The sequence below is a fragment of the Thermochaetoides thermophila genome, assembly GCF_000221225.1.
Source record: "Thermochaetoides thermophila DSM 1495 unplaced genomic scaffold scf7180000011818, whole genome shotgun sequence".
Lineage (NCBI taxonomy): Eukaryota > Fungi > Ascomycota > Sordariomycetes > Sordariales > Chaetomiaceae > Thermochaetoides > Thermochaetoides thermophila.
In genome coordinates, this window is record NW_006383034.1 from 2,466,818 (window position 1) to 2,494,349 (window position 27,532).

A 27,532-nucleotide genomic window follows, 5' to 3' on the forward strand; every position below is an offset into this window, starting at 1 on the left:
GCCAAGAAACAAAGAATCGTCCCCTCTTTTATAATATTTCAGGACATAAGCTTCCCCACGGATTAGCCCTGTCGGTCAATAAGGGGAACCGGGTCCGGGTCGTAAACTTCGCCAGCGATACCTACCTTAAGTCCTCGGTTCCAGTCCGAACCCACACAGCTCATAAGATGGAATTCATAGCTGTCTCAATGACATGACAATGGGTTCCTCTCTCAGAGGTTCACTGGCAAAACTTCGGCGTAAAAGGAGCCCCTCCCGGGCCGATAATTCCGTCCGTGTTCTCCTGTCAGCCTGCCACAATCCGGCATGTAACCTCGTGCCGTTGTAGGTTAGTAGGTAGGTAAGCTCGGGGGAAAGGGAACTTCCGATGCCGAGCTTCGCGGCCTCATCAGAGCCCTTGTAAGGTGTGTCGTTCTATCTCAGTAGAATTTCCAATTCAGCTCTAGGTTATCCAATTTTCCTAAGTTAGGTAAGCCGGAGAAAGCCCCCATCTCAATCCCAAGATCACAGAGATAGGTAGCCAACGTCTATCCAAACAGTCTATCCAAACCCACCCCTTCCCCCTTTTCCTCTTAGATAACCAACCGCCCCTCCAGCCTCAAATCCCTACTACTCGCCCCAACCCAAACCTTATACACGCCCCTCCTCAACCGCCACTGTTGCGCAACGACGTCCCTGTGTTTGCGTCACTCAGTCAGCATGCCATCTATGACGAAAAGCAGGGACGCAAAACTGAGGTAGTTAGATAGGACAACTCACCAAACACTCAAATCCCTCCTCCTCAACACCATTCCCACCTCCCTCACCTGCCCCGGCGCCAGCGGGCCAACCTTCTCAAACCCTCTTAGCACCCTCACAGGCGCGGCATCATCCCACACTTCATCTTCCTCCCCCTCCCGCTCGGTGTCGTCATCCCCCGTGACCTTGGTGATGCCAGACCCCGGTACGCCAATATAAACCTGTACCACCTCCGCCCCTCAGCATCCCCCGTGTTCTGGATGTTGCATTTGACCAGAGCAATGTCTTCCCAGAGTTGCGCATGCCCACCCTGGATGATGGGGATGGACGGGTCGGGGTATTCGGGCGGGCGGGGAAGGAGTGAGGAGGGAGATGGAGAGATTGGTATAGGAGAAGGAGGTGTAAGAGAGGCCGAAGCCGAACTCAAATCGAACTGGGTCGTCGTCGTCGTCGTCATCGTTCTTGTTTTTTAGCTCGCCAGCGGGAGGGTGGGAGCAGGATCGTGATTGACGGGGGTGGAGCTTGTCGAAATACCGGTAGTCGATGAACAAGCCTTCCTCAAAATCCGAGTTTGGGAAGATCGGATTGTCATCAGGCCCCGGCACCGAAGAGTTCAACAATGGCCCATACGCCTCCTCGGATTTAGCAACCGTATAAACCAGCTTCCCTGCCGGATTCACCTCCCCATACAAAACATCTACCAACGCATGGCCCGACTCCTGTCCCGGCAATCCAGCCATAACCACGGCCGTAACATTCTCATGCTCAACCCACGGATCAACGACCCTCACGCCGGCGCTATGCACAACCACCACCGTCCTCTTACACCAGCCAGCCACGTTGCTAACCAACCGATCCCCCCACTCATCCCTCAACCCGGGCCGATCAAAGCTCTCGGAGGCATACGCATTCAAGAACACGAGACACACCTCCGCGTTGGGGTACGGCGTCGGGCTGTCGCTGACAAAATCCCATCGTAGGACCGCCCTGTCCTTAGCGGCACGTTCCTGCAGCGCTTGGAAGGGGGAGACGACATAGGGCGGCGTGACGCCGCCGGAGCCGCCGCCCGTGATCAGCGTACCATTGAGGAAGGTGTTCCAGCCGTGGTTGACGTCGTAGCCTCCGCCGTAGCGGTCCCGGTTGTTCCAGGGCGCCGGGTTGACGGTCGCATCGTAGCCGAAGACGCAGAGAAAACGAGGTTTGCGCAGCGGCAAGGTGTGGTTAAGGTTCTTGACCAGCACCGTCCCCGCTGCCCCGATCGTCCGAATCAGCGCGGCATGGTCTTCCTGGACATCGATAGGTGGGTGCCGGTCGAGGTTGGTGTACACTGCCTTTGACGGGAAGGAATGTTCTTGCTGCAAGTAGTGCCAGGAGGCGAGGATGCGAGTGGCCATGTCGCGGAGACGGTCGTGAGCGACAGAACCGTTGCGAACGGCCTGTGCAAGTTGCTCACCCCAGAACCCTGCGCCGGGCATTACCAGATCTAAACCGGCGTTGGCGGACGCGACGCCAGACATCTGCCCGTCCCAGTCGCTGACGACGAAGCCTTCAAACCCGAGCTCCGTCTTGAGGACTCCGTTCAACAGCTTCGAGTTCTGACACGCATAAGAATGGTTCGCCCTCTGGTAGCTGCACATAACCGCCCCAGCGCCCTCACGCAGGGCGTCCATGAATGGGAAAGCGTACAGCTCATGCAGCGTGCGATCACCCACATTCGAACTAACCGCATGCCCCTCCCCCGCAACCCAGCGCCGCCGATACTCCTGCTCATTGAGCAACCAATGCTTCGGCGTAGCGATGACGCCCGCATCCTGCATTCCCCGAGTTACCAGCCCCATCGCCACGCCTGCTAGGTAAGGGTCGTTACTCAAGCCCTCCCAGTTCCTCCCCCCACGGACAACCCTGCCCAGCGGACCGGCGACCGGCCCCAGCGCGACATTGATCCCGCGCCCGTAGAACTCCCTTCCCAAGGCCCGACCATACTGGTACATCAATTCCCGATCCCAGGTCGCGGCGAGGTGTATACCGGCCGGGAAGGCCGAGACGAACTCCTGACCACGGATACCCGCGGGCCCGTCAGCGAAGCAGAGGGATGGAATACCGAGGCGGGGGATCTCGCCCGTGTTGCCGGCACAAGGGCCGGGAAAGCCGCGCGTGATATTAACGAGCTCGTCAACCGTCATCTCGGAGACCAGAGCCCGGGCAGCCCTATAGGCGGCGGCCCATTGGGCGTTGGTGGTACCATTTCCGATCGCTTCCCAGAAGGAGAGGGTCAGCTCTAAAAAAAATAAAATAAAATAAAATAAAATAAGAAAACACACACAAAAAAAAATAAAATCACATTAGACAACTAATGACACAAAAACTTACGAGAAGGATACACCGGCGGACTGCGGCCATAATACGACAGCTCTGAGGCCGCTTCAGGGCCTGTGTTCAACGAGCATGTCGCGCAGAGAACAGATGTGACGGCTGTCTTGGTAGAGAGAACTGCCTGCCCCGCGTGGCGGCCCCAGGGCATCCAGAGCCGGCGCCAGTGGGGCGGCTTCGGCTTTGGCAGCTTCTGGAACGTCCAGTCGTAGACGCTTCGCACGATATCCATGGCACAGGGTTTACTTGGAAGTAATGTGCCATTTCCCAGCAAGCAAGATGGTGATGGGGCGTAATGAAGGTCCCGTGATGTACTTGTAAAAATCCCCTACCCTTTCCTTTCCCCCCCCCCCCCCCTTTTACTTTTTTTTATTCCCTCACGTCAATGGGTTGGGATTGGGTTAGGTACTGTTTGCTAGAGTTGCATCAAAGGTTGGCACCCCAATTCCCAATTCCCAGGCCGGCGGACCCGAATGTGCGGGTGCCGACGGCAGCGGGGGTGGGTGTGACGTCTTTCATCAGCCATCACTCAGCCCTTCCGGGCTTTCGGCATCATCAGGCAAGGACATGGAACACGATCCCATTGGGTCGCGGCAAGTCAGCGCTGCAGCTGTTGGGCATGCGGGCCACTTTTGCAGAAGCAAAAAAGTGCAGTTTGTCAGTCGGTCGTCTTGAGCGCCGCGCAGCATCCAACCAGCTGCTGTTGTGTGGCCATTCCCAGCGTCCAATGGCCGGCCATCTTCTTTGTTGGGAACAAGGTCCAGGGTTCGAGCCTCAACATGAACTTGTGGTGAAAGACAACAACACACGACACAAACCCTCACACCGACTCTCCAGTACTTCCAGTTTGTCCCATTGCCATTGCCTCGTGACGCTGCCGCCACATCAGACGAACGCGTGGAGAAGTCCTGTGACACAGGGCAAATGCAACCATGCCGCAGCGGAGCGCTTCAGAGGTTGTGTTTTAGTTTGCTGTTTTTTGGAGACGAGCAGATCTGGGACCTCGAGCTTTGGGCTTGAATGCTGGCATGCTGGAATGATACCGCAACTTCAGGACAGTCAATGACAAGGATTCTCTATGGAACTTGATGTTTGAACTTCGATGACACGGCGTCAATCATCTGCCGGTAGCCAGCTGTAGTGTGCCATCACCGTTTTGACCAAACTTCGTCCTGTGCGGGAGCCTAATCCGATTGGCATCCGTCGGAAAAAAAAATAGATTCTGTGGACGTGTCTTGACTTTTGAGACGGCTCTTGGTGTCATGTCAAAACTCCAGGTGAGTATTTTTTTTTTTTTTTGGTCCCGGAGCCTGACACAGCCAGAAACATGGCACAATCCCCATCGACTTGCAACGGCCCACGCGTTCCCATATCTAGTTGTCTCGATATGCGAATACACATTGTAACACCACCCGAGATGCACGGGTGTGACGGCCTAGGTGCTGTCACCTTCACCCTTGCCTTGTGCAGCTCATCCTGTTACTACAGATATAGTGGCGGGTTCGAGTATGTTTCGCAAAGTAAACAAAAAGCTGGAAGAGACCACCATCCTGCCGTCATGCTTTGTAGGTCTCGGTGCAATGGAGCCTTGTGCTGGCAGCCTGTGGTCAGCCTGCCTCGGTGAGAAGCCAGGCCGCCGGCCGGCGGTGGGACGAGGACAAGGCGGAGTGGTACAAAAATCTTCACCAAAGCCGATGAGGGGAGCCAAATTGTCGCACAGTTATTTCACTCACTCTTCTTGCTCACCTTTCCCTCATATTCATCCTCATCACCGAGAGGATATAGAGAGGGGACTGATGACAAAGCCAAAACTACCTAAAGTAGGTAGTGTAGGGCTACTGGCGCTTATGTAGACAACAAAAATTTTCAGCTCGTTAGGGAGAAGCATCGGCAACTGGAGATGCTAGTGTGGCGGCGAGCTGTCCCGTTTCCGTCGATTAGAATTGACATGAAAGTGGGGATGCCACGAGGCCAGCGTCCATGGCTCCGTTTGACGGTTTCAGCCCTGAAATGAAGCGGTCCACTTGCTCGAATTGGCCCCAGAATCATCAACACCGAGGCCGGCAAATGCTCTCTGCCTGACTGATAGCATCCAAGCCAAACCAGCCAACGTTGAAGATGAGTTGAGGTTTTTTTTTCTTTCTTTCTTTTTTTCCTTTTTTCCCTTTTCTTTCTTTTTTTTTCTACGATACGTACTCCTTTCAGCTTGCCAACAGCAGGCATTTGTATTTTGAATTGCTGCACCTCGCTTCGTCCTCGTGTAAGCAAGCCAGCCAGCCTAGCATGGCTGCTCGTAAGGAAAAAGCAAGCGGACGGGATGGAATGGGCCAATTGATCTATGAACTGTGTGATCACGCTTGCAAAGACCCGATCGCTCATCCCGCTGGCTAATTCCCCACTTCCTCTCACTTCTTGGGTTGATTCAAGGATTTCAATATGGCATTGATTTGAAACGGAATTCTTGCGTCCTCACCAGGCTTGTGTTTTTTTTTATGGCTGGGATGATGAAGGGCTCAAGGCTCGCCGCAGCACAACAGACCACTGCCGTGCAAAGCCTCCTGTCAGAGTGCCAGTCCTGTCGGTCTTGTCAGTCTGATTCAGAACGAAACATGCATCCGCAGGTGCGATTCACGCATTTCTATCGTAACTCATGCAACGCCGTGGATGCAGTGACCGGTTCTTGAATTCCCCGGAATCGCCTTTCTCTGCTGCAGGGGAACGGGAGGAACACGCGCCTCTTGCACCCAAGACTTGCCCAGAATTTGCCCGCGAAATATTCAGGGGGTTCGGGCGCCCACAAATCGCACGCCAGTCGTGCCATTGGCCCTAAGCCACAAACGGTTTAGCGTCAGGCACACAACGCTGATTGGCTCGCGGAAGCCGTGGTCGACCCGTGTAGGTGGGACGGGAAAGACGTGGAAGCCGGACCGCGGGGCGTGGATGCAGCGCCGGCCGCCAGACGCATCATCAGACTCGCTCAAGTCTGGGTTTTGGTTCAGCTAGGTACAAGTACGTACGGAAGAGCGAAAGCAATGTGCCGTCTTATGCGAAGAAATCAAGATGGTGCAATTCCCCAGAATACGTATCATCTCGATTGACTGCTGACACCGCTGCCGTCGTGTCATCCCGCTAGTCTTGGACCTGACGTTGCAAAATCCAACATCAATCACTCTAAAACCATGATATCCTGTGTGTGAATGCTGTGAGACGAAACATCGGCGTCGAAATTCAAAAAGAACAAAAAAAAATTTAGGCATCTGGGATGGCATCCTATATGACATCTAATCAGCGTCGGCGTGTCGCTCTTTGGCCGCCGCCATCCGAACTAGAAGAGACCTCGCAGTCAAACGCCGAGGCAGCAAATGACGATGTCGGAGTATTGGAGGCCCAGGGGAAGGTGGGGGGGAGGGGGGAAACGAGGAATCTTGTGCTGTGAGAAATGCTCCACAGAAGTTGACTAGTCGAGCTAGATGAAATGTGGATGCCAAAAAAAAAAAGGTGGGAGAATCCTCATTCCTGCGTTCTCTGGCAACGCAGGCACGCATTCTTGTAGCAGGCAGGTCGGTAGCTGCGCAGCGCAGAAACGATTTCGCAGTATCGACGTTCTGCTTTCGGGTTCCATTCATTTGATGGAATTCCATCCAATTCCCTCGGCCGAATTCTGAGGCCGCAGCTGTTCGTTATCAAAGAGTTGCCTCGGACGTCCCAACGGCCGATCAGGAATTATACGGGCCGTGGATGCGACCAAATGTGGCAATCTAGGGCGGCCTTCTTGACCGGCTGCAGTTTATTTGCCAGACGCGCCGCTGTACGTACGATGTAAAGTGCCTGCATTCGCTGCGACGCCAGTCTGACGCGTTCAACGCTGCATTGATCACCTCTCCAGGTAGTACTTATCGCTATCTTATTAGATGAGAAGTCTGCGGTCCGAACCAGCACTACCTACCTAGGCATGAAGTTGATGATCTCTGAAAGAAGTTATCACATAGTCAATAGCGCCCAGCACGGACTGCAACTCAACGTCCCGTCGTCCCGACCCGAGGGACTGGTCAACCAGCGCCTTTTTCCCCTTTTCGTCTCCCAAAACCAAAAATTTTTCCTCTTTTTTTTTCTCCTGCTCATTTACGGAAAAGAAAAAAAAAGCACGCCTCAGGCCTGGTGGTGCAACTGAAAGCAACTGAGAGCTGAGCAGACAGCCAATGAGACGGATGGCAGCGTCTCATTTCCCACTGTGGCCCCAGAGCGCACGGCCGCCCTTCCACTCTGGGACCCTTGTTGGACCCTGGATCCATCCATCGGCTGTCCCAAGCTCCTGCTTTCTTCTGCCTCAACCAGTGGAGAGCACCTGGAAGCTCTTTCCATGCCAGCGCTCCTAGCAGGGGACTCGATGACACTTTAGGAATAGCTCCAGCCAATCAGGCACGTCAAACCCAGGATTTAAGCACGCGGCCCACGAACGTATCCTTGTCGAGCGCATGCCGCGCCTGCAATGCCGCAGCGGCGGTGCCAGTGGATGTGGATGATGTCCTGTGCCTGGCTGCCAGCACTGTTGCAGTGAACCAGTTCTCGCTATTGTGGTGTTCTCTCCCCCAACCCCCCCCCCGGTCGCCCTGCACGGCCTCTCCCCTGTTCCCCAGATCCAAAACCTCATGCCACCACTGCTTCCATCATCTTGAGATTCCTCCCGCCTATCCATCCTCCTACCAGCGTGGACCTTCCAGTTTTCCTCTCTTCTCCGTCTGGCGCCTCGATCTCGACGTCATACCGTCCGTGGTGCTCATTTTGACCCTCACATTCCCTTGAGCCGGCTCGCACAAAGCCCGATAACGGTTTACTTTAATTCAGTCACTCGCTCCCGGGTCCTGGCCCTGGTCCTGGTTCTGGGGTTTGTCCCTCCTCCCGCACAGCCCCTGTCAGCCTTTGATCATATTTTCTCGAACGAAATTGGACATTGGCGATCAACTCGACGAGGCCGACGCAAGGCCGTCAGACAACCTCGACGAAATTGACGCACTCCCTCATTACCTAGTGTATACTGCACCCATATTGCGAACCACGGCAGTAGCAACATCAGCAGCAGCAGCAGCAGCAGCAGCGTCGACTACACTCTTTTGACTCTTAACGCGCGAGCGACTCAAGCCCAGCTGCAGTGCCGCCTTCTTGCAGCGAACCATCGCGGAAGCCTGCAGCATCACAGTCTCACTGCCGGTCTCGGGACCCGTATCGATATCTCTATCGACTTGCCGACTCACTCTCCACCTGCGAACAGCACAGCATCGTTTCTGCGAGCACACGAGCAACGACTTGAGATCGAATTGGCGGTTCGGTGACGACTGTCGCCCCGACGGGCACGAGACTACCTACCGCGGTTTGGTGAGTGTTCCCGGGATTGAATCCAGATATTTTTGTTTGTTTAGTTTTTTTTTTTTTTTTCCCTTAGCTGAGGAGCCCTTGATGTGTAGTGCTGCATCATTAATCATGCGGCCGAGAGGCCGTGATACAAACAGACGCGCTGCAGCCCACATCTGCAAGAGCTCAGCTTGCCAAACAATAATCCAAACAATGTCATTCAAAGTAAACTGACGACTGAATGCTGTGTAGAGCCGAGCCACTCATCCTCAGCTCCGTGGCGAGAGTGCGCTAGGGATAGGAGCATTCATCCAGCGCATCTGACTACATGAAGCCGGCACAGCTGCCTCTCTGAGGTCCAGACTTGCCAACCGCTTCTTTCCCATAGTTAGTTGACCCACGAAAATGATGAGTCGCTTCAGGTTGAAGAGAGCCAAGGACGACCTGGCTGCGCCCCGCCGCAGTGAGGAGTCGGAGACAACGAGAAACTTCCTGCGCAAGAAGGACAAGAAACACCAGGAAGAGATCCCTAAGAAAGAATTTGACCTGGCCAATGCCTTGCCATCCGACGACAACTTCCGCACGAGTCTGCTGATGCCCAGCCTCTCGGCCCGCTTTTCCATGCTGAGGGAGCAGGATGACCCGAACACCAAGATCGGCAAGGCCAGCGACGACAGCGTGCTCTTCCCTAAACGCCAGTCTCGGCTGGCCGACTTCGGCTTTGGCGGCGGTGCCAGCACTGGTCTGTCCGACATCGCTGAGGTCGAGTCGATCAGGGCTTCGTCCCAGGCCGCGCGTGATTCGACTGTTTCTGATGACGCGACGAATTACACCGGCAGTATTCTGAACCGCGGGAGGCCGGGCGAAGGCAACGTGCTCTTTGGTGGTCGGCAAAAGATCTACAAGATCCCCGCCGGCTCGACCAGTGGCCTGGGTGGTCGTGCCCTGTACGAAGACGATGTTTCTCTCTCGGCTTTCCAACGCTGGCGTCGCGAAGAGAGGGAGAGGCTTTACGCTGAGCAGAACGGCCTCAACAACACATCATCAACAGATGACGCCGAGGAAGAGACCGAGCAAAGCCGTTCCGAATCTCCTGTCAGCTACAACCGGAAACGTGAAACCTCGACCACCACGTCCTCCGGTTCGGCTGCCCGTAACTCGACCGCCGCATCCTCCATCACTTCCCAGCCTGCTTCCACAGCGCCCACAACAGCCGTATCTACACCTGCTGGTGAGCGCGTGGTAACGAGGACCCGTAAGCTGTATGAGACTGTCAACCAGGATTCGACTGAGCCGGCCCCTGGTCTGTCGCGTCTCGAAAGCTTGACTCGCCAGCGCCCGTTTGCCCGGGATGCCTCGAATTCAGAGACCGCTGATCAATCCAAGCCGACTGGCATAAAGGTGCAGACAGACAAGTCCAATGTCGGGGGTCTTCCTCCCCTGAGCCCGCCTATCAGCGAGTCTGGCGAACACAGCCTGCCTTCCCTCCTCTCGAAAGATGCCAAGGTGACGGCGACAAGCCTCTTCCAAAAGTCCTCAGCTCAGACGTACGACGAGTCTCAGTATGTTCAACGCCTGCAAATGCTTCAACAGACAAAGGAGAGTTCCACACAGAGACAAAGGACAGAGTCCAATGCCACGACGTCATCGCGGCCCGCGGAATCTAAGTCTGGTATCACGTCCCCAAGACCCTCGCTACAGCAGGAGAGGCTTCCCCCTACTCCTGTCGCCGAGATCGAGAGCACTCCGTCCACTGGTCTCAGCCTGAACGGCCTTGCCATGCTGCCCGAGCTTCAGCTCGAACGGCCGTCGGATAAGGATCACCCAGCTTTCAGACAGCCTTCGCTGCCGACGCCGTCGACTGCCAGCACCAACGGCAAAGCCTTGTCTCCTGCCCTGAAGCCAACCATCTCCGTTGAGACATCTAAAGATCCTGAGCCCATCGACTCTCCCACCTTGGGTCCCGCCTCTGGTCTCAGCGGCCTGGTGCTTCGACACCTGCGTAGCGAAAGCGTGGAGTCTGCCGTTACTGGCTTCAGTGCCGACCTGGACTCCCGCCTCAACCTTAGCTCGAACTTGCATTCAAGCCTAACTTCTAACACCGCCACGGCCTCTTCGAACGACTCTCGGTCAAATGCATGGTCGTCGGCCGGGAGCTCGCGGGAGAAGGAATGGACTGCCTCGTACTATAGCGTCGGGTCGGACAGTAGTGGTGAGAAGCGTTTGGGCGAAACCCAGCGCAAGAGCGACGTCGTGAGCTCTGATCTGCCCGACCGCAGCGGCAACAACATCGTCACAGACGAGGAGCAGGACGAGTTTGCCACCCAGCTGGCCGACGCTCGTCGCCGCGTCCGGGAGAAGTTGACCTCGTATGTCGAGTCAGACAGCAGTAGAGCTGCGTCTCCCATGCCGGGGTCGGATTCCCCCAATCTGGCTCCTCAGCCCTCGTCCAACCCTCTCGGCATTCTTAAGCCAAAGTCGAGCCGCGGTTCGCTCATCGACCGCGGTCGGAACATGGTCACCGGCCCGTCCAAGCCGTTCAAGATCCTCGGCATCGGCGGCACCACCAGCAACCCGCCCTCGTCGAACAAGCTAGGCGAGGAGTTCCCGCCCCTCGAGACCATGAAGGAGGAGACCGTCAAGGAAGATGCGGTCCATGAGTCCGAAAGTGAGTCGAAGGAAGATGACGCCAACACCCATCCCGGTCTGCGCGCTTTCCGCCAGGCTCGTCGCGAGCTGCAAAAGCGCAAGGAACTCGAGATGCTCGCCCGCCACCAGATCAGCCAGACCCAGGGCGGAGTGAATGGCGAGCAGGGTTCCAAGCAGCGCACCCCTAGCAGGGAGCGCCGTCCGCCCCTCGTCTCGTACCGCGGCCCGACCGACGAATACGGCTGCAACGGTTCACGCACGTCCGGCGAACGTGGCCGCTCCGGCTCTGAAACCAGCGAAGGCCGCTCCAGCAGCCGTCCTCCCCTCTTCTCCCCCGACTACCGCCGCTCCCCAGCCGACGCTAAGACCTCGCCTATGATGCCTTCTCACCCCTTCACCCGCACCGGTCCCTCGCCCGTAACTTCCCCCCTCCTCGAGCGTCAGCGTTCTAACAACAACCTACACAATGCCTACGGCAATGGCGTACCCCTCTCCCCAGCTGGAACCCGCTCCCGACAAACATCTGCCTCAGCAGGGCAGTCCCCTGCTCTCGGGTCCGGTACATTCCCGGCGCCGGTGGGCAAACCCCCGCAGTACCCTCCTCCACAGCCGCCTCAGCAATCGGGGGGATACGAGAATGGGGGGACGCGGTCGAGGTCAAATAGTAGGTCTGGTGGTGGGGCGCCGCAGGTGCCGCCGCCGGTGCCACCGATTAATCCGAGAAGGAGGACCGAGGTGTCTAAGACGAGGCCGCCGTTTGAGGTACCGGGAGGCATGATTTGAATTGATCTCTAACCTCCTTGAAGAGGGCCAATGTCTTCTCCTTTAAGCAACATGCATCACTTTACATCAAGAATCTGGTTGTTTTGTAACACACAAGCTGGAAAGGGACCAAAGGAAAGGGAATGGAAGGGGAAATGTTCACTTACTTACCTGTTGCACTCTGCACGCACATATCATCGATTCGATACCTCCTTTATTTTTGTTTTCTTCCTTTTCTAATCTTGTTCTTCCTCGCATTTCACTTCTTCAGCATGTATTGCATTGCATCGTCGCTTCTTCGATTTGTAGATTCCCCTTGCCCGCCTACCCTCCTCCGCTACTTACCTTCTGTTCAGCTGACGAGTTTTATCGTTCTTACTTCGCTTCGATTCGATACCTCTGTTTTTAACCTTTCAGCCTTTTTTTTGAAAGCTTCTATTCCTCTTGATGCTAGGAGTTGCTCACTCCCGAAAATCGGCACCTACCTAGCTTACTTTCGGGAGATTCGTTTTCTCCTTTTCTCGGCTGAGGTATCTGCACTGATTTGATTTGAGTGCGGGATATATATATATATATATATATATATTTGTTGACTGGACTGGTCGAATGGATGAATGATGTAAGGATTGGGGCATTGAGGAAAGGAAGGATGAAGGTTGGCTGGCTGGCTGGATGGATGAATTGGATGGTATTAAACATACCCCGCTGAGCTATACTTACTGAACTAAAGGAAGTCCATGTGTGTTAATAAAGTTGTTGTCGCAGGATGTTAAGGTAGTGTATGTGATGGGTACTCTATGAATTGATACCGATCATTGATACCTACTTACCCGTCCGGACTTGAGGTTTTTTTTTTTTTTTTTCTCAAATGGTAGTGTGAAGTGAGCAAGTGGATGTCGGTATTGGGGTCTTCGACATTCGAGACCTAAGCAAGCTGACGTCATCATCCCCTTTGTGCATCCCTTGTGTATCATGGAACAGGTTCACGCAGGCTTGTTGCTCGACCCCATCCTCCTGATTTCCTGGTAAGTCGGTATAACTAGATACTAGCAAGGTTCTGACCATCTTCATTGTTATCCGATGAATGGAACCTGAGTGGTGTCTGGCAGTCACCCAATCCTTCTCCCCCCACCTCCCTTTTTTTTTAACATTATTTCAATCTGCAGGCAGCAAATCAATCATTGTCAGAACCTTAGCCACCTTTTTGGTTCAAATGCTGGGAAAACCAGAACCTGTGCCCTGTCTGTCGACTTTGAACAGCTTACACTGGCTGTTTTGCATAGAAAGCAGCTCAGGACAGGGATGGATGATGGCCAAGCTCAGCAAGCTGTAACAACCACAACCTTCCAATGCATTCCTGTTCTATCCCCATTAATAGCGACCGTAAACCACCGCGACAGTTAGGTAGGTAGGTTACATGTCAATCCCCCTCCTTCATAGATTGGATCTAGCCATCCAAACCAAACGATATACCGCAACCCCTCCCTCTCTCGACCTCCCACCTTACACTCCCCTCCCCCCCCCTCCCCTTCCCACCTTCATCCTTCCCCGCAGCCACACCATCAGCGCAGCATGCAGTGAAGAAAAAGCGGGGGTTGAGAGAGGGGAGTAGCCACCGTGAACGTCGATATGGTAGGTTTAGGTAAGGGAGTCATTTCACACAGTTAGTCGATCTCTCAGACACACCCGGTCAGATCGTGCGAGAGATCGATGATCGGAGTTAAGACGTCAGTTAGCGATGTGAAATATACAAACCTTGTGCCTCTAGATCGAACGGTAGCCAGCCCCCTTCTAGACGCCTGTAAAGGTCAGTAGATGATGAGCCTGTTGCCTGGTATACATCATTTGTAGCGTCCAAAAATAAACCTGTAATTAGTCACTCAAACTATAAGGGGAGGAACTGAGGAGGGAACGAAAGTTGGTTAAAGAGCCGATCCATTAGTAAGGTACGTTAACGTAAGGTAAGTACTCAGACACAGCCAACTCGGCTAGTAAGGTATATATCATCCCTTCGCGTGACATTGAGATGCTCATCGCGGGGAGGACGTAAGAAAGTTCCGTTGCAGATGGCGACAGGTAAGTTTCCTCCGTAACTTCGACGACGCAAATATGTCCGTCCGCAAAAAGCGAAAACTGGAGATGTCGAGGTCGGGAAACCGACCGACCGAACTGGTCGTCGCCACCGCACTATGATACAGACGATATGGTGAGTAAGAAAGTTCGTGAAAAAAAAAGCCGCGCACATGTACAGAATAAGAACAGATAAACCGAACAAGGTCCGGTAGGTAAACAGAACAGATAATCCGACAAGGTAAGGTAAGGTTAGGGGGTCAGAGAGCCAATGGCTCGGACCCATATCGTAGCCGCCGATCCAGCTGAAAAGGCTCTTGAGAGTTGCGTGAGCAGGCGCGGAGCGCATTTATACTGGTGGCGAGGAAAGTTCAGCAGAAACGAAAAACGAAACAACAAGAAAAGAAACCGTCCGTCATAAGAGGTAAGAGAAAAGGGGGGGGTATCGCGATGCATGCTCTCATCATCAGACCATCCCGCCGCAAACTCCTGTTCGCCGGTCCCAACACCATACCGTGATTCCAAATCGCGATGTAAACCCTCACTCAAATTTTCCTATCCCATGATACCGAACCGTTCCTTCAGAAATAAGAAAACATCACACGCCATGACTGATCCGAATGCCGTCAAGCGCGAAGAATCATGCAAGAGACCTCGACTCATCATTCATGAGAAAGGTAAATGCAAGAAGTAAAGGCAAATCAAATACTCGCAACAAGACTGAGCGACTCAAGTCAGAGTAGGCAGCGAGTCAAAGATAGCTTAACGGCGCCGACGACTACTGCCGTGGTTGCGAGAGCGACCGTGATTATGGCCTTGATAGCCGCCACCATTATTGCGGTGCTGATACCCATTGCCACTGTTGGCCGGCCTGGAGGGTGGGAAATAAGGCTCGCCGCCGTTGGCAAGATGCTGCAGGTAATGACGCTGACGCTCATAGTCAGAGTAATTGCCGCCCAGAATGACCTCCAAGATGCTCACGTTGGCCAAGTTCGGGTCCTTAGCCACTTGGTCCAACCTCCTGGTGAGCTCTTTGTAGGCCTCAGCAAAGAGCTCAACGATGCGTGGGGCGTTGCTTGAACCGCCGGCGATATCGTTGGTCGGGTCATTGGGGTCAATGATGCAAAATTTCCTCTGGCCTGGCTGGGGCTTCGGGGGCGCTTGGTTCTATAGGCAGAGTTAGTAGGCCGAGCCATGGCTCTCCGAGTGAAAAAAAAAAAAAAAATAGCTCACCTTGGGAATAAGCGCAGGAGGATCCAGCGAAATGGCCAAACCCTCGTAGTTGAACCTGTTGCCGTAATAATCGAAGAAACGGAGCAGCAGCTCACCGAGATGATGACGCGTGTCCATGTTGCCGCTCTGCACTTCAGGCATCATTTGCAGCATGCTAACGACCAAGCAAGTAACAGAAAAGCTGCCGATTCCACCATTGACCGGCTCGTTGAGGCCGCGCATGAGCAGGAAATGCTTGATGACGGAAACGAGGGCAGGCATGCCCGGGTAGAGGTTACGCCACTTGTGGAAGGTGTTGATGGCCACAATGCCAGACCGGTTCTCGAAGGAGATGTCGATTCGCAGACCCGTCTTCCTCTCGACAAACTTGACCAACGGGACTCGGGCATGTAGAATGAGTTCAATGTTGTTGTTATGTATCATCCCTTCCTTAACAAGGCCATTTCTGAACTTGAAGAGTGCGTGGTTGTCGTGATAACGAGGAGGGCCGCCGTTTTTGTATAAGTCGGACATCAGGACAAGATCCATGTCGCCATTCGGCAGATAGAGGCCCGAACAGAAGGAACCAAAGGGATAGACCTCAGCATCACCAAAGAGACGCCGAGAAAACCGCTTCAGGTCCTGGACGAGCTCACCGCGCAGCCGATCCTCAAAATCACGAGGCTTGACGTAGGCATAAAAGTCGGCAACTTCTTTATGAAGCCTGAGTGGGGGTCAGCATCGTGATTGAGTGATCAAATGATAACAACAAAGTACTTACAAAACGTTGATTGAACCGCTGTTCGTGGCGTTGGGCCGAAACCAGGGGATAGGATTCAGGTCAGCCCGAGGCCGCCAGGCCTCGACAATCTCACCAGAAGCCGGAATCTTAGAGGCTTTCTTTAACGTAGCATGCGGGACCTTAATTTCATCATCCCATGTGCGCTTCCTGTTGCCAAGAATAGCAGGAGTGGGATCTTCAAAGAGAACACCACGAGGCAGACGTGGGCGCACCACCCGCTGCGGATTCTCCACAGGCACATCCTCTACCACGGCGGTGCCGCTGGCCGTAGCTGGCATACTGGCGGTGGTCTGCTTCGACAGGTCGGCAAAGACGGGCGACTGGTCAGCAGGGCCAGGAGCAATGTGGCTTCCCTGGTTGGGAGCAGGAGAGGGCACATTGACGACAGAGGGGCCAAGGTCTAAGGTTGGCTCGTAGTCGTCATCGTATTCTTCGGTTGTCTTGGTGTTCTCTTGCTCGTCTTCATCGTCATCGTCAAGAGCAATGAAGTCAGCAAGATCGGCAGGAAGAGAAGCACGAGGTTGATCCGGCTGAATCCGGGCCTTCCGGATCAATTGAACGACATCCTTCTTCTTCTTCTGCTCAATCGGTTGAATGGGAAGGGCAGTGTACGGGTCGGGGTTCGACCACTTGGGAACATTGTTGTCAGAAGCTGACTGTTCAAGGCTGAGACGCGCACGCTTGTGCGCCGGCTCGCCATCTTGTTGATCCTCGTTGCTCAGATTAGACTCGGCTTCCGAATCGGTGAGCTCGTCTAAAGGTCGGTACTGAACGCTATTAGACGGGTCATATAGAAGCTGTTCATTTCCTGTCTCGTGGTTGACTTTTAGCAATTCACGCTCTGCAGCGATGAACATGGGCCGCCTCGGGCGGGCACCAAAGGGCTGGCTGGAATGGTGGTCGCGCCGGTTCTGCGCACCGCGATTCCTCTTAGCGTCGCGGTTGGGAGAATAGCCTCGACGGCGATCGTTACGACCAGAATTGTTCTGTGGACGGTATGTATCAGATTCTTGAACCCCCGCTGGCTTGTCGACCCTAAATGTGAAGTCCCCTTGGGGAGGTCGGTAGCGATCATCACCACCTCGACCAGAAAAGGCGGTAGAAGTCGGAGAGCCCTGACCGCGAGCTCGGAAGGTATCATAATCATCTCGACCATCTCGGCCATTTCGACCGTCGCGGCCATCGCGAGAATTACGGTCACCATAGGACTGGGACTGAGGACGATAGGGATCACGAAGGTGCTCGCGTGCGTACTCGCGGTCGCGGTCGCGGGGAGGGGACCGAGACCTCGGCCCGCGATTGGTGCGATGGTAACGATCGTGGCCACGACCGCGGTCATGATATGAGCGATGATCGCTGTGTAGATTGTGATTTCGCGTCATGTTGTCGATTCGGGGTTGATGGTTGGTTGTCGACGACGACGCGTCCCCGCGGTTTGATTGATATTGCAAAGTGCGAGGGTTGTGTGATGTTATGGATAGAAAAGAAGAGTTGCTTCCTCATGAAGACATTTTTTGTGGTTCCGTCGGGCAGCGGTTGCCCCACAGGCAATCACAGGCCAATCAATATTGGTTTAGCGCGGGGACCTGGAGGACAGTGGGGCGCCAAGAATTGTAGGCGAGATATGGGGCTGTGCCAGGCAGCCCCACACACCTGATCGCTGGGGTAAATACACAGCTAGAACCGCCCATCAAAATCTCACACTTGAAACATGCTCCGGTTGAGAAGGATATGAAGCAGAATGGTACCTGAAGGCATGTATACCTACAAGAGAGGTTATAGTTTTCAATGAAGAGACAAATTCCGAAAGCCTTTCCTAAAAGTTCTAAAGTTGGGATGTATGTTCCATGTAAAAAAAAAAAAAAAAAAAGAAAACTTGCTTTTTGAGCTCACCATCGAAAGCTTCGTCCGGTGCTATGTTCACATCTGAAAGACAGAGTTCTGTGCCGGTCCACAGGTCCTAAGTCAGACTTGAATCTGGCATGGGCTGATCTCATCTTCTGAAACACACATTTTTGCATCGTAACATGGCCAAGCAATTTCAGCTTTTTCCAGCAGAGTTTCCGCAGGTATGATGGGGGTGTGAAGAGCAATGATTCTATCTATGAACAGGTGCCCTCAATTTCCGTTCCAATCAACTATGGATTGCACTTTTGCTTCCATATTTGAGTTCACCGACTCAGGGAACGACCAGAGCATACGCGATGCCAATCAACGCGGATCCACGCGCTCACCCCACGTGTTTGTTCGCGATCCCAACTTTTTTATTGCGCAATCCCATCATGCATCTCACAGCCCCGAATTTTGGGGTTGGGTTGGAGTTCTAGAATGCATGGCAAGATAGGCCTCCCACCGGATTCCACAAACTCTGGCAGGAACGAAGTGACTTGATCACCATTGTGTCCGGCCAATTTGGAGTAGAAGCCATTTTATAATGTTTTTTTTTGCTTGTCCTCCACGGTTCCACGCCCTGAAGTCCAGTTTCATAGATCCAGCAGGGCTTTTATGTCGGAGCTCTGAGCCCAAAGCGACCAGAGCAAGTGATGAGCCAGCATCAATGGTGGCTGTGTCTCCTATCATCCTGGCAGACAAATTGGACAGGGACCCCCCTTTGGCCCATGCTAGGCGTTCTTTGGATTGTAGCTCTATCACCGTGGAGATGGCACATTCTTCTCGAGATGTGAGACCTAGATCTTGATGAGTAAGCCCAACGTTCTACCAATTCGGCCGGAAGACAAAACAAACCTACATGAGTCTGAGGCCCGAGCTTCAGTAAGCGCCCGCCTCTCCCGAGGACCTCGAGAATCTTCATATAAGAACCCACGAGCTTCATTCCACCAGCTCAGGAGTCCACCCCAAGCCCGGCAGCAAACTTCCTAGCCACCCATCCCGCTCCATACTCCTCATACTGCTGCTTCGTAACCGCCAGCCGCTCGACATGCTCATGCCTAGCAAAATTGCTTGCCCCTAACCAAGTGCTGATAATTGGATTCTCCGGCCTAGCTACCCGCACCACACACTCAGTCGGCACTCTCTCCAGCAACTCCATCTGTAACCTCTGAATAAAGTTCTCAAACTTTGCGTTCCCCCCAACGACAACAACATTCGCCAACAACCCTGGCCACAGTCCAATCGGCAGCACTGAAAGCGACTGCATGATCAAGTCCGCCAACCCCGGCTGCCGCAAGCCGATATCGCTCGGATGAAACAGCAGCTCAGGCACAACAAACCTCTCGTTCCTCAGCGTCAACACATCCTCCGTATTCGGAATTCCCCTCCTCGCGCGGGACGCGTTCGGGTCATAGTCCCTCAGCACACCATGGAAGCGTGTATGCGAGTCTGGCAGGACGTAGTCCTTTGCGATCCCAGCGCCCGTAAGCCAATCTTTCCGTTTCTCATCTCTTGTTCCCTTCCATGTTTTCTCTAGATCCCCTTTAAAGTCCAGCGACACATAGCACGCCGCTTCTTTCATCTCGTTCACGACATATGTCTCATTGCGCATGTCGAAGTGGCGCATGGAGATTAGACGCGTGAGGTAATTGGTCATGAGCTTGCCGCCGACGTCAAGGCGGCGGATGGCGGGGTGGAGCGGACGGCCTTGCAGGAGTGGAGTGATGGTGGTGTGGGAGTAGCCTGAGTCGATGAGCAGCATAATCTCGGCGGGAAGGGTTACGGGCATATTCTGGTCGCAGGGAGTTTGAAAGATAGATTGGATGTCTTGGTAGGCATTAAATGCGGGGCCTAAATTTTTAAAGAAGGGGGGGGGGGGGGAGAGACAAGTAGGTTAGGCATTGGCATCACAAGACGACCACTAGAAGAGAGCACACGCACCAATTCCCCTAACATAACTTGCAAACCCAAACTCTTCAAAAAACCATCTGATCGCAATGCGTCTGCAACGCAGGCAACGCGTTTGGCTGTTCAGCTAACACGAGCCTCGTCTCTGCGGGATCACATCTCAACGGCGCCTTCTCATCAAAAAACTCCCTCTCCCAAATTTCCTTCTGCGCCTCCCAGTTCACGATGTACCCCTTCTCGACCGGTCGTCGAAATGCCATCTCCCCAAAATCGCGACACTTGTCTAGCTCGGATGCGACGTAAATCTTTTTGTGCCGGTCGCGCGCGATGCAGTTGGGGATGATGCGCGGCTGCAGCTGGGTCGGGGTATTGTCGTCGCCACCACTGCTCCCGGTCGGGATGAGCCCGGCTTTGATCGTGTCAGCGCCATTGTCGAGGACGAGGGTTGTGCTGGGGGCCGCGGGGCCGCCGGCGACGCTTCGTGATTTGCGAGATCCTCCTGCCATCGATGGAGAGACGCGGTTCACGCGATCGCGGATCGGCTGTGATGGAAATTGGATGCGCTGTCGCAGCACAGGTCGCAGAGCCGCTGCGGTACGATTGGTCCCACGTCGGTTTAGTGGGGCATTGGCTTGGCGGTGGGGTTCCTGGCGATGACACCCCTGGGTGCTATGACAACGGGGGAGAGAAAGTAAACAAATTGGGAGGGAAGGAGAAAAAGCATCAACGTCCCTATGACAGTTGCTGGTGAGAAATTGTTCTAGTGCCATTTGGGTGACAGTGGAATTGGGAATAACTCTGCCGTAGAGCACCTTGGAGTCAAGTGAGCCATTAGAAGCAAAGACGCAGTCATGTCCAATGTCCAAACTTTTGAGACTGGTGGCAGTGAAGAAACGTTGCACCGTTGTCCCTCAAAACTTGGTGAGGCTTAGAATCTATCAAGGCCAAGTACGCAAGACTATCTCACAGAGATAAGCTCTCTGATAGTGTAGTTTAGCTCACGAGAAGGCCCATGCGTGACGATGAAAAAGTGGACATCCCCGTCCTGAGCCGTTTGCTCTCACCCAGTGAGACAGTGTGTGTTGCTTGAAGTTTTAACTCATGCTATTGCCTCAGATAGGCAGATTGTCTAGTTGTGATTCTTTTTCTGAACAGAGACATCGGCATCTGTGCCTGACTTGGCCGCTGAGTCATGTTTCGGCTACTGGTAGATGACCCTCAGACCACACGCTGGCTAAAGGAGCAAGGGATAAACATGTACACAGCAAACAGCCTTATTTCAGCATGTAAAACACTTCCGGAAGCAGTATTAAGTTCGCGTTATCAGTCTTTTTGCGTGGTGCAAGTGGCGGTTGATGCTTCCTTGATGCCACTTTTGCATGGATGAGGGAAAGCGTCCTATTCTTGAGTAGTGAAGCACCAGTCTGCCCAGCACATACTGGTGACGATCTATTCAAGTGCTATTGAGAGCTTTAAAAACATCGGTTGCACTGCACTACCTCACTGGCTGCCATTGACTCAGCTCAACTCTCCACCGACCCTGAGATTCAGACTGGCTCATGGAATCGTTGCTGGGCTCAGCAAAAGATGTTTTATATTGCGATTCTAAGGTCGCTACTTGGGTGGTATTTTCGTCTAATCTTGGCTTTCTTAGAAGCTTACCTTCCTGAAGTAGAAGTAGATGTAAAAGACATGTAGGAATTAGCTGAAGACTTGTCAGCCGGACATGGAACACTTCATTGACAGTGTCTCTCCATGGCCGAATTTCTCATACATCATCAAGATGCTGAGTGTTTGCATATGAAATATGATTCTTCGACCTCTGCAAGTCAAGCAATTGTGATTACTCGTGATTATATCTGGTTACCTGTGCACTCTTGCAAAGCAATTGCTACTTCCTGGGAAATTGTCAGGTTTCTTCAGTGAAAGAAGAAAAGAAAAACAGAAATGAGAATTTCAAGTAACTCTCTGGCCTACGCCGGGTGTCTGTTGCTTTTCTGTATTCACTCCCTTGCAGCTCACCCAGCAATCATTGTCGACCACAGCTCCTCTATCTCCCCAGGCCTAGAGCCCCTGACCATCCGCTCCGACGACACCCCTAATGTCAACAACAGTGTTACAACCTCGGGCCACCCGTTCTATCTCCGTATCCTGCCCCTCGGAGCCTCCATCACCTGGGGTACAGGCTCCACTACCGGCAACGGCTACCGCAAACCGCTGCGCGACCAGCTCCGCTTCGATGGCTGGAGCGTCAACATGGTGGGCAGCCGCGCAGGTGGGAACATGAACGATCGTGTAGGTCTTTCCCCCCTTTCTCCTCCCCCGATCATCCGATCAGGTGAACACAGGCTGAACAAAGCTGGTAGGACGTAGAAGGCTGGCCAGGCTACCGCATCGACCAAGTACATTCCCGCGCACGCCTCGTCGTGCCGCGGTATAAACCCAACGTTGTCCTCATCAACGCGGGCACGAATGATGCCACGCAGGGGTATCATGTTGCGTCGGCGGGGGATCGCATGCGCGATTTGGTTAGCTACATCTTCGATACCGTGCCAAACGTGACTGTGCTGTTGTCGACACTCCTTCCAAACACTGCAAGCCCTATGCACGTGCTGCTGATTAACAGGCAACTGCGTGATCTAGCAAAGGAGTTCACGAGCAATGGCAGGCACCTTGTTCTGGTTGACTTTGCGGACGGGTTCCTAACAATGGAGGATATACCTGATGGGACGCATCCAAATGATGCGGGGTATGGAAAGATGGCGGCGAAGTGGTATCAGGGGATAAAACAGGCCTACAGGAACGGGTGGCTGGCATCGCCGGATCAAGATGTTGACTTCAGCGATGCCAAAGCTGGGGAGAAGACTTGCGATAAGAGGTACGGAAGCGGGAATCTGGATGCAAGAAGTCCGATGCAGGTTCTTAAAGCCCTGTCACCAAGGATTGTGGATGATGGGAGGTATATCCATAATTCCCAGGCGATGGGGGTTATTCACACGGGGACGTATGATGGAGACGATATGGTGTGGTTTGCGCAGCTGGTGAATAATGGGGCTGGTCGTGGCGGAGAGTTGGATGATCTTGTGTTTAGTGAGGGACAGGGGGAGATTTGGTACCGGGAAAATCTGGGAGATGGGAAGTTCGGTGAGAAGACACAGATTCCGTCGCTCAAAGCCATCCCCTGCCCGCAGAGGGCGATTCGATGGGGGGATGTCAATAACGATGGACTAGACGACTTTATTTTCATCGACCAAAGTGGAAATATGTATGTCGCTATCAACGATGGGGGGAAGCCGCCTGTGTTTAGAAACGTTGGGTTGTATAAGACTGCGCCGAGCGGGTATTCGTTAGAAAATGTTCGTCTGGGTGATATTGATGGGGATGGGAGGCTTGATTACTGCGTTTTAGCGGGGAATGGCGATATCTACTGCTGGAGGAATGGCGGAGTAGGCGACATGGCGGCATCCTGGCAAGACATTGGAGATGGGAAGCCGGTATTTAAGGGAAAGGGAATGGGGAATATTGACGGGGTTAGGCTGGTTGACCTTAATGGGGAGTAAGTGTCCTTATCTTTGCTTCGTTTGCGATATTCTGACTTGAGCCTTGTTCAACACAGCTTTCGAGCCGACTGGCTTTGGCTGGACGACACTGGGAAGGTCACGGCTTACATCAACCAGAGGGGTTCTAACAAGGGTCTCATCCCGGTCTGGGATCCTGCCGGAGTAACACATGCTGGTATGGGCGAGACCTGCGCGAGATCTCAGATCCGTTTTGCGAAGATCTATGGAAGTGGGCGTGCCGATGTGAGTTCAGCCATCTCATCCCCTTTTCGCCAATACTTTCCTCCGCATACTAACCCTTCTAACCAGTATGTTTACGTCAAATGTACCAGACCCTCGCCCAACCACTGCGACTACCAAATCCTAGCCTGGCGCAACACCGGCGGTGGCGGTGCACATCAAAAAGGCGACGGTGCCCGTTGGTGCGATATGACGGGCACCGGTAACGACGACTATGTCTTCATCGACCACACCAGCAAGTTGACCATCTTCCGCAACCGCAACGCCCCTCCCAACACAGACTACTCCGGCTGGGTCGACAAGGGCGTCGTTCTCGACCTATCTGGCACTTCACGCGGTGCAATCCATCTCGGAGATTGGGACGGCGACGGGAAATGCGACGTAATCATCACTGACAAGAAGACAGGCTCCCTAGATGTATACTTTACGCGCTGGGACCAAACAACTGACATGTTCTCCTTCTCCCCTAGAACACGGGTCGTCTCGTCTGGATGTACTCAAGGCTGGGGCGTCGGTCCTACCGACCTCGGCATCCGTTTCGCAGACATTGATGGCGACAGACGAGTTGACTACCTCTGCCTGGAACCCAACGGGCGCGTCACAGGCTGGCTGAACAAGCCATCTGGCCTGCAATGGCAATCCCAAATAAAGTTCAGCGAAAAGCGCGACAGGGCCGAGCACCGCTTCGCGGACGTCAATGGCGATGGCAGAGCCGACTTCCTCTGGGTTGATAGGTTCACGGGCGAAACCGAGGTTTGGTATAACATGGGGCCGAGACAGATCTCAGGGAGCTCGTTTTGGTGGGAACCTAAGGGGAAACTCTACCAGGGGGCGTCGATGGGGGAGAATTTGCATTTTGTGAATCTTGGAGGGCAGGACAGAGCGGATATGGTGGTTGTTGAGCCGAAGACGGGGTTGGGTTGGGTGTGGTTTAACGGGTGTCCGTATGGCGGTGATGACGGGCCGATTCGCGATCCGCATTTGCCTGTGCTACCAGGGGAGAAGGATGAATGGGGTATGCCTGGGAAAGGGGATGATGGAGGAGGGAGAAATGTGGGCGATGTGGGTGATGCAGGAAGGGATGATGTCGAGAGACCATACTGATGGAGTGAGAAATGGCAGGGGAACATTTGGATAGCTAACTAGTGGGAGGAGTCCGACGTGATTTTGGATATTCGGACATCTTTAATCAACGAAGATGGCTCTTATTTGAATGACATCTGCTCTCTGACAGGACTCGTGCTCTTGGGCGTTATCCGAAAACCATTCATCACGTGACATTCACGTGTCATCATCTGCGCACGCTAGCGCCAAGGAGAACTCAAGGTGGTTTTCAAGAGTCTCGACAACAACTATCGATTGGTTTGGTCTTCTTAAAGCCTGCTTGTCAGATGTAGGCAGACTTTTCCATCAGACTCAGTATACCTTGAACTCGGATACAAATGCCACTCAACTCGACAATCCGTCCGGCGAATTTCGGTGCTGATCGCTCATCCAGAAAATGTCCCGAAATATCTTTTCTTAGTGTCTTAACAAAAAAACCTGTCAAGACAATACAAATACGTTAAGAAGTAAGCAAAACAAATCACACTATACCACACTGAATCAGCCCATCCTACGCTGCAGCATGGCCGACTTTGCATTCGCGTCTCACGCAAGACTAGCAAAGCCAAACTGCAGTTTGTTGCTTCCGATGCATCTGGGGTACTTGGACGAGTTCTCAGCTTCTCTGCTAATGACCTAAGGTTGCTAACACCCGAATCACCGGACTGACTTTCCAACACCTTGACCCCAAATCCAAATGTCGCTCCAACCGCTCCGCTGGGCAACTGGCTTGGTTGCCTCCTCCAAACCGACCATCGGTGTGGTCATCCAAGCACAGCCTATTCAAGCTGAATATCCAGAAAAACCATCCCTGGCCCGTTTGGACGCAGAGCTGCTGCTGCTGATCACCGAGCATCTTGGTGCGCTCTCTGGGCAAAGTTTGAAACATCTTGCTTTGGTATGCTCATTGCTTTATAAGGCGGCCCGCTATGTTCAGTACCGGAGTCTGTCTTTCTTCATATCAGAAACCTTTCCTCTGGACCTCGGCCAGGGTATGCTGCCAGACTACTGTCGTCTTCAGCGTCATGTGAAACTCCTGCAATCCATCATCGACAATGGATTTTTGCCCGCCGTCCGCGAATTAAATGTCTACGTTAGCTGGGACATGCACGTGTATATCCCTGACAAGCTAAAGACGTCTCCGCTCTCGTATAGCGTCGATTCTGACATGTCAGAGGGGCCAGAGCTGGCATGCCTTGCTTGGCACCAGCTGAAAGATGCTATTCCTAAGATGACTGGGTTGCGCTCTCTCTGCTGGGGTTGTAGCGCGATGCCCGATTTCCTGTTGGACTTCCTGCGCGACAAGAAACCACCTGTCCAGGTCAAGCTGTCGCTTATGTCTTTGGGAAGATATGATTTGTTAGCAAGCTCCAACGACAAATATGAGGAACATAGAATGTACAAACTGCTACAGCTTCTCCCTGACACGTTGAGGCGCAGCGAGCTATTGAGCAATATCACTAGCCTATGCATTAAATGTTCGGACCTTAACGCAGACGACATTCGCTCACTTACACAGGGACCCATTAAGCAGCTCCTGCTCGGATGTTGTCGGCTGCGCGAGCTATCCATTGACATCAAGATCGCGCTGCCTTATTATTCATCAGCATTACGAAGGACGAAACGATGGCCACGCAACTGGGCTCGCGATCTCTACAGGCCAGATAGCGGATACTGTGGCTTCGGCTTCCAGCCTGGAGAAGTCTTTCAGCCCCTGGAAGCACTGAGCATTGTGACTTATGGATGGGGGTACCTTCTTCCTGATGGAAGCTATGAGCGTAATGCCTCTACGGAAGGACTAACTTCAGAGGCTCTCTACTGGAAAAGCTATTTCAATTGGTCGCTGCTACGCTCTCTCTCGTTCTACGAAAGCCAGATTCGCCATTTTGTCAGCTTTGCGCCCCACCTGACTGCTCTGAATAAGCTAGAAATTGTGAGCGTTTGGGACCACGAAGAGCTCGTTGTCAGAGAATCCGTCAAGCAGAGCCTCAAAGAGTTCTTGGTGAGCCTGCCACCGTCGGTTAGACTGAAAGCGTTCAGCCTGGGATGGTCTCCCCTCAGTGATCCTGAGCTCATGACACACCTCAAGCTCCATGCATGCACTCTATGCTCTCTCACCATTCTCAGAATGCCTGCCCGCAGGAAGGATGTGGTAGTCAGCCAGGCTGAGCTGGTCACTCTGCGCAACAGCTTCCCCAACTTGCATACCTTAGCGTTGGCAATCTATCGTGACCCCAAAGATGAACCGGCTAGTTCATCGCCATCAACGGGAAGGGGCAACAGCTTGGAGGATTTTTGTAGCTGGCCATTCGAATCACTCGACGTTATCGCCTCCTTCCCGCGTCTCAAAGTGCTGCGGTTGCAGCTATGGATGGAATATGACCGAAACACGTTCCTGCGCCCTCCCTATCTGACGTATACGACCGCCGGTGAACTGACGACATATCTGTGCCAACGAAGCGCAAATCCGCATGGTCTCGGCGAGGTCTTATTGTATGCATATCCAGTGGTGCGCCGACCGGGAAGCCCAGACCAAGGGGACACTGAATTTGAGTGGCTAAACGAGATGGGATTCCGCGTCATCCCTGTGCATCAGCCCGATGCCCAACATGAGATAACCTGCCTGAAGTTGGGCAAGAGAATGAACCGGGGATTGAAGGAAGTGGCACTCGGGCGCAGAGAGATGACAGAGGAAGAGATGGGGTGTCCCGAGTTTTTAATTGCGCTGAAAGGGTCGCTACATATGCATGACGCATATCGATTAGGTCTTTTGGAGAGGCCCATGGCATTTGTGAGCGATGATTTCTGGACACAGTACGCGACGTTTGTCTAAGTTATCAACAGCCGATCAAAATGACACCCCCATCTATGAGATTCT

The 27,532-nt window shown here is 53.5% G+C and overlaps 6 protein-coding genes across 6 annotated transcripts; 3 read left to right on the top strand and 3 right to left on the bottom strand.

The window, feature by feature from the left end:
* Positions 1-572: 572 nt before the first annotated feature.
* On the bottom strand, positions 573-3,340 carry CTHT_0046670 (uncharacterized protein; the record flags this gene model as incomplete). The annotated part of the gene is made up of 4 exons (XM_006694982.1): positions 573-675; positions 760-959; positions 1,068-3,016; positions 3,109-3,340. The coding sequence occupies 4 exons, from the start codon at positions 3,338-3,340 to the stop codon at positions 573-575; spliced, it is 2,484 nt and encodes an 827-aa protein (XP_006695045.1).
* Positions 3,341-8,862: 5,522 nt separating this feature from the next.
* CTHT_0046680 (uncharacterized protein) lies at positions 8,863-11,889 on the top strand (the record flags this gene model as incomplete). The annotated part of the gene is made up of 1 exon (XM_006694983.1): positions 8,863-11,889. One exon carries the CDS (start codon positions 8,863-8,865, stop codon positions 11,887-11,889), a length of 3,027 nt encoding a protein of 1,008 aa, XP_006695046.1.
* Positions 11,890-14,700: 2,811 nt separating this feature from the next.
* On the bottom strand, positions 14,701-17,334 carry CTHT_0046690 (uncharacterized protein; the record flags this gene model as incomplete). Its single annotated transcript, XM_006694984.1, has 3 exons — positions 14,701-15,105; positions 15,172-15,874; positions 15,932-17,334. The coding sequence occupies 3 exons, from the start codon at positions 17,332-17,334 to the stop codon at positions 14,701-14,703; spliced, it is 2,511 nt and encodes an 836-aa protein (XP_006695047.1).
* A 1,460-nt stretch (positions 17,335-18,794) lies between these two features.
* CTHT_0046700 (uncharacterized protein) lies at positions 18,795-20,256 on the bottom strand (the record flags this gene model as incomplete). The annotated part of the gene is made up of 2 exons (XM_006694985.1): positions 18,795-19,634; positions 19,828-20,256. 2 exons carry the CDS (start codon positions 20,254-20,256, stop codon positions 18,795-18,797), a joined length of 1,269 nt encoding a protein of 422 aa, XP_006695048.1.
* Positions 20,257-21,697: 1,441 nt separating this feature from the next.
* On the top strand, positions 21,698-24,654 carry CTHT_0046710 (uncharacterized protein; the record flags this gene model as incomplete). The annotated part of the gene is made up of 4 exons (XM_006694986.1): positions 21,698-22,045; positions 22,117-23,306; positions 23,367-23,553; positions 23,620-24,654. The coding sequence occupies 4 exons, from the start codon at positions 21,698-21,700 to the stop codon at positions 24,652-24,654; spliced, it is 2,760 nt and encodes a 919-aa protein (XP_006695049.1).
* Positions 24,655-25,351: 697 nt separating this feature from the next.
* Positions 25,352-27,487, top strand: CTHT_0046720 (uncharacterized protein; the record flags this gene model as incomplete). Its single annotated transcript, XM_006694987.1, has 1 exon — positions 25,352-27,487. One exon carries the CDS (start codon positions 25,352-25,354, stop codon positions 27,485-27,487), a length of 2,136 nt encoding a protein of 711 aa, XP_006695050.1.
* Between the last annotated feature and the right edge of the window lie 45 nt (positions 27,488-27,532).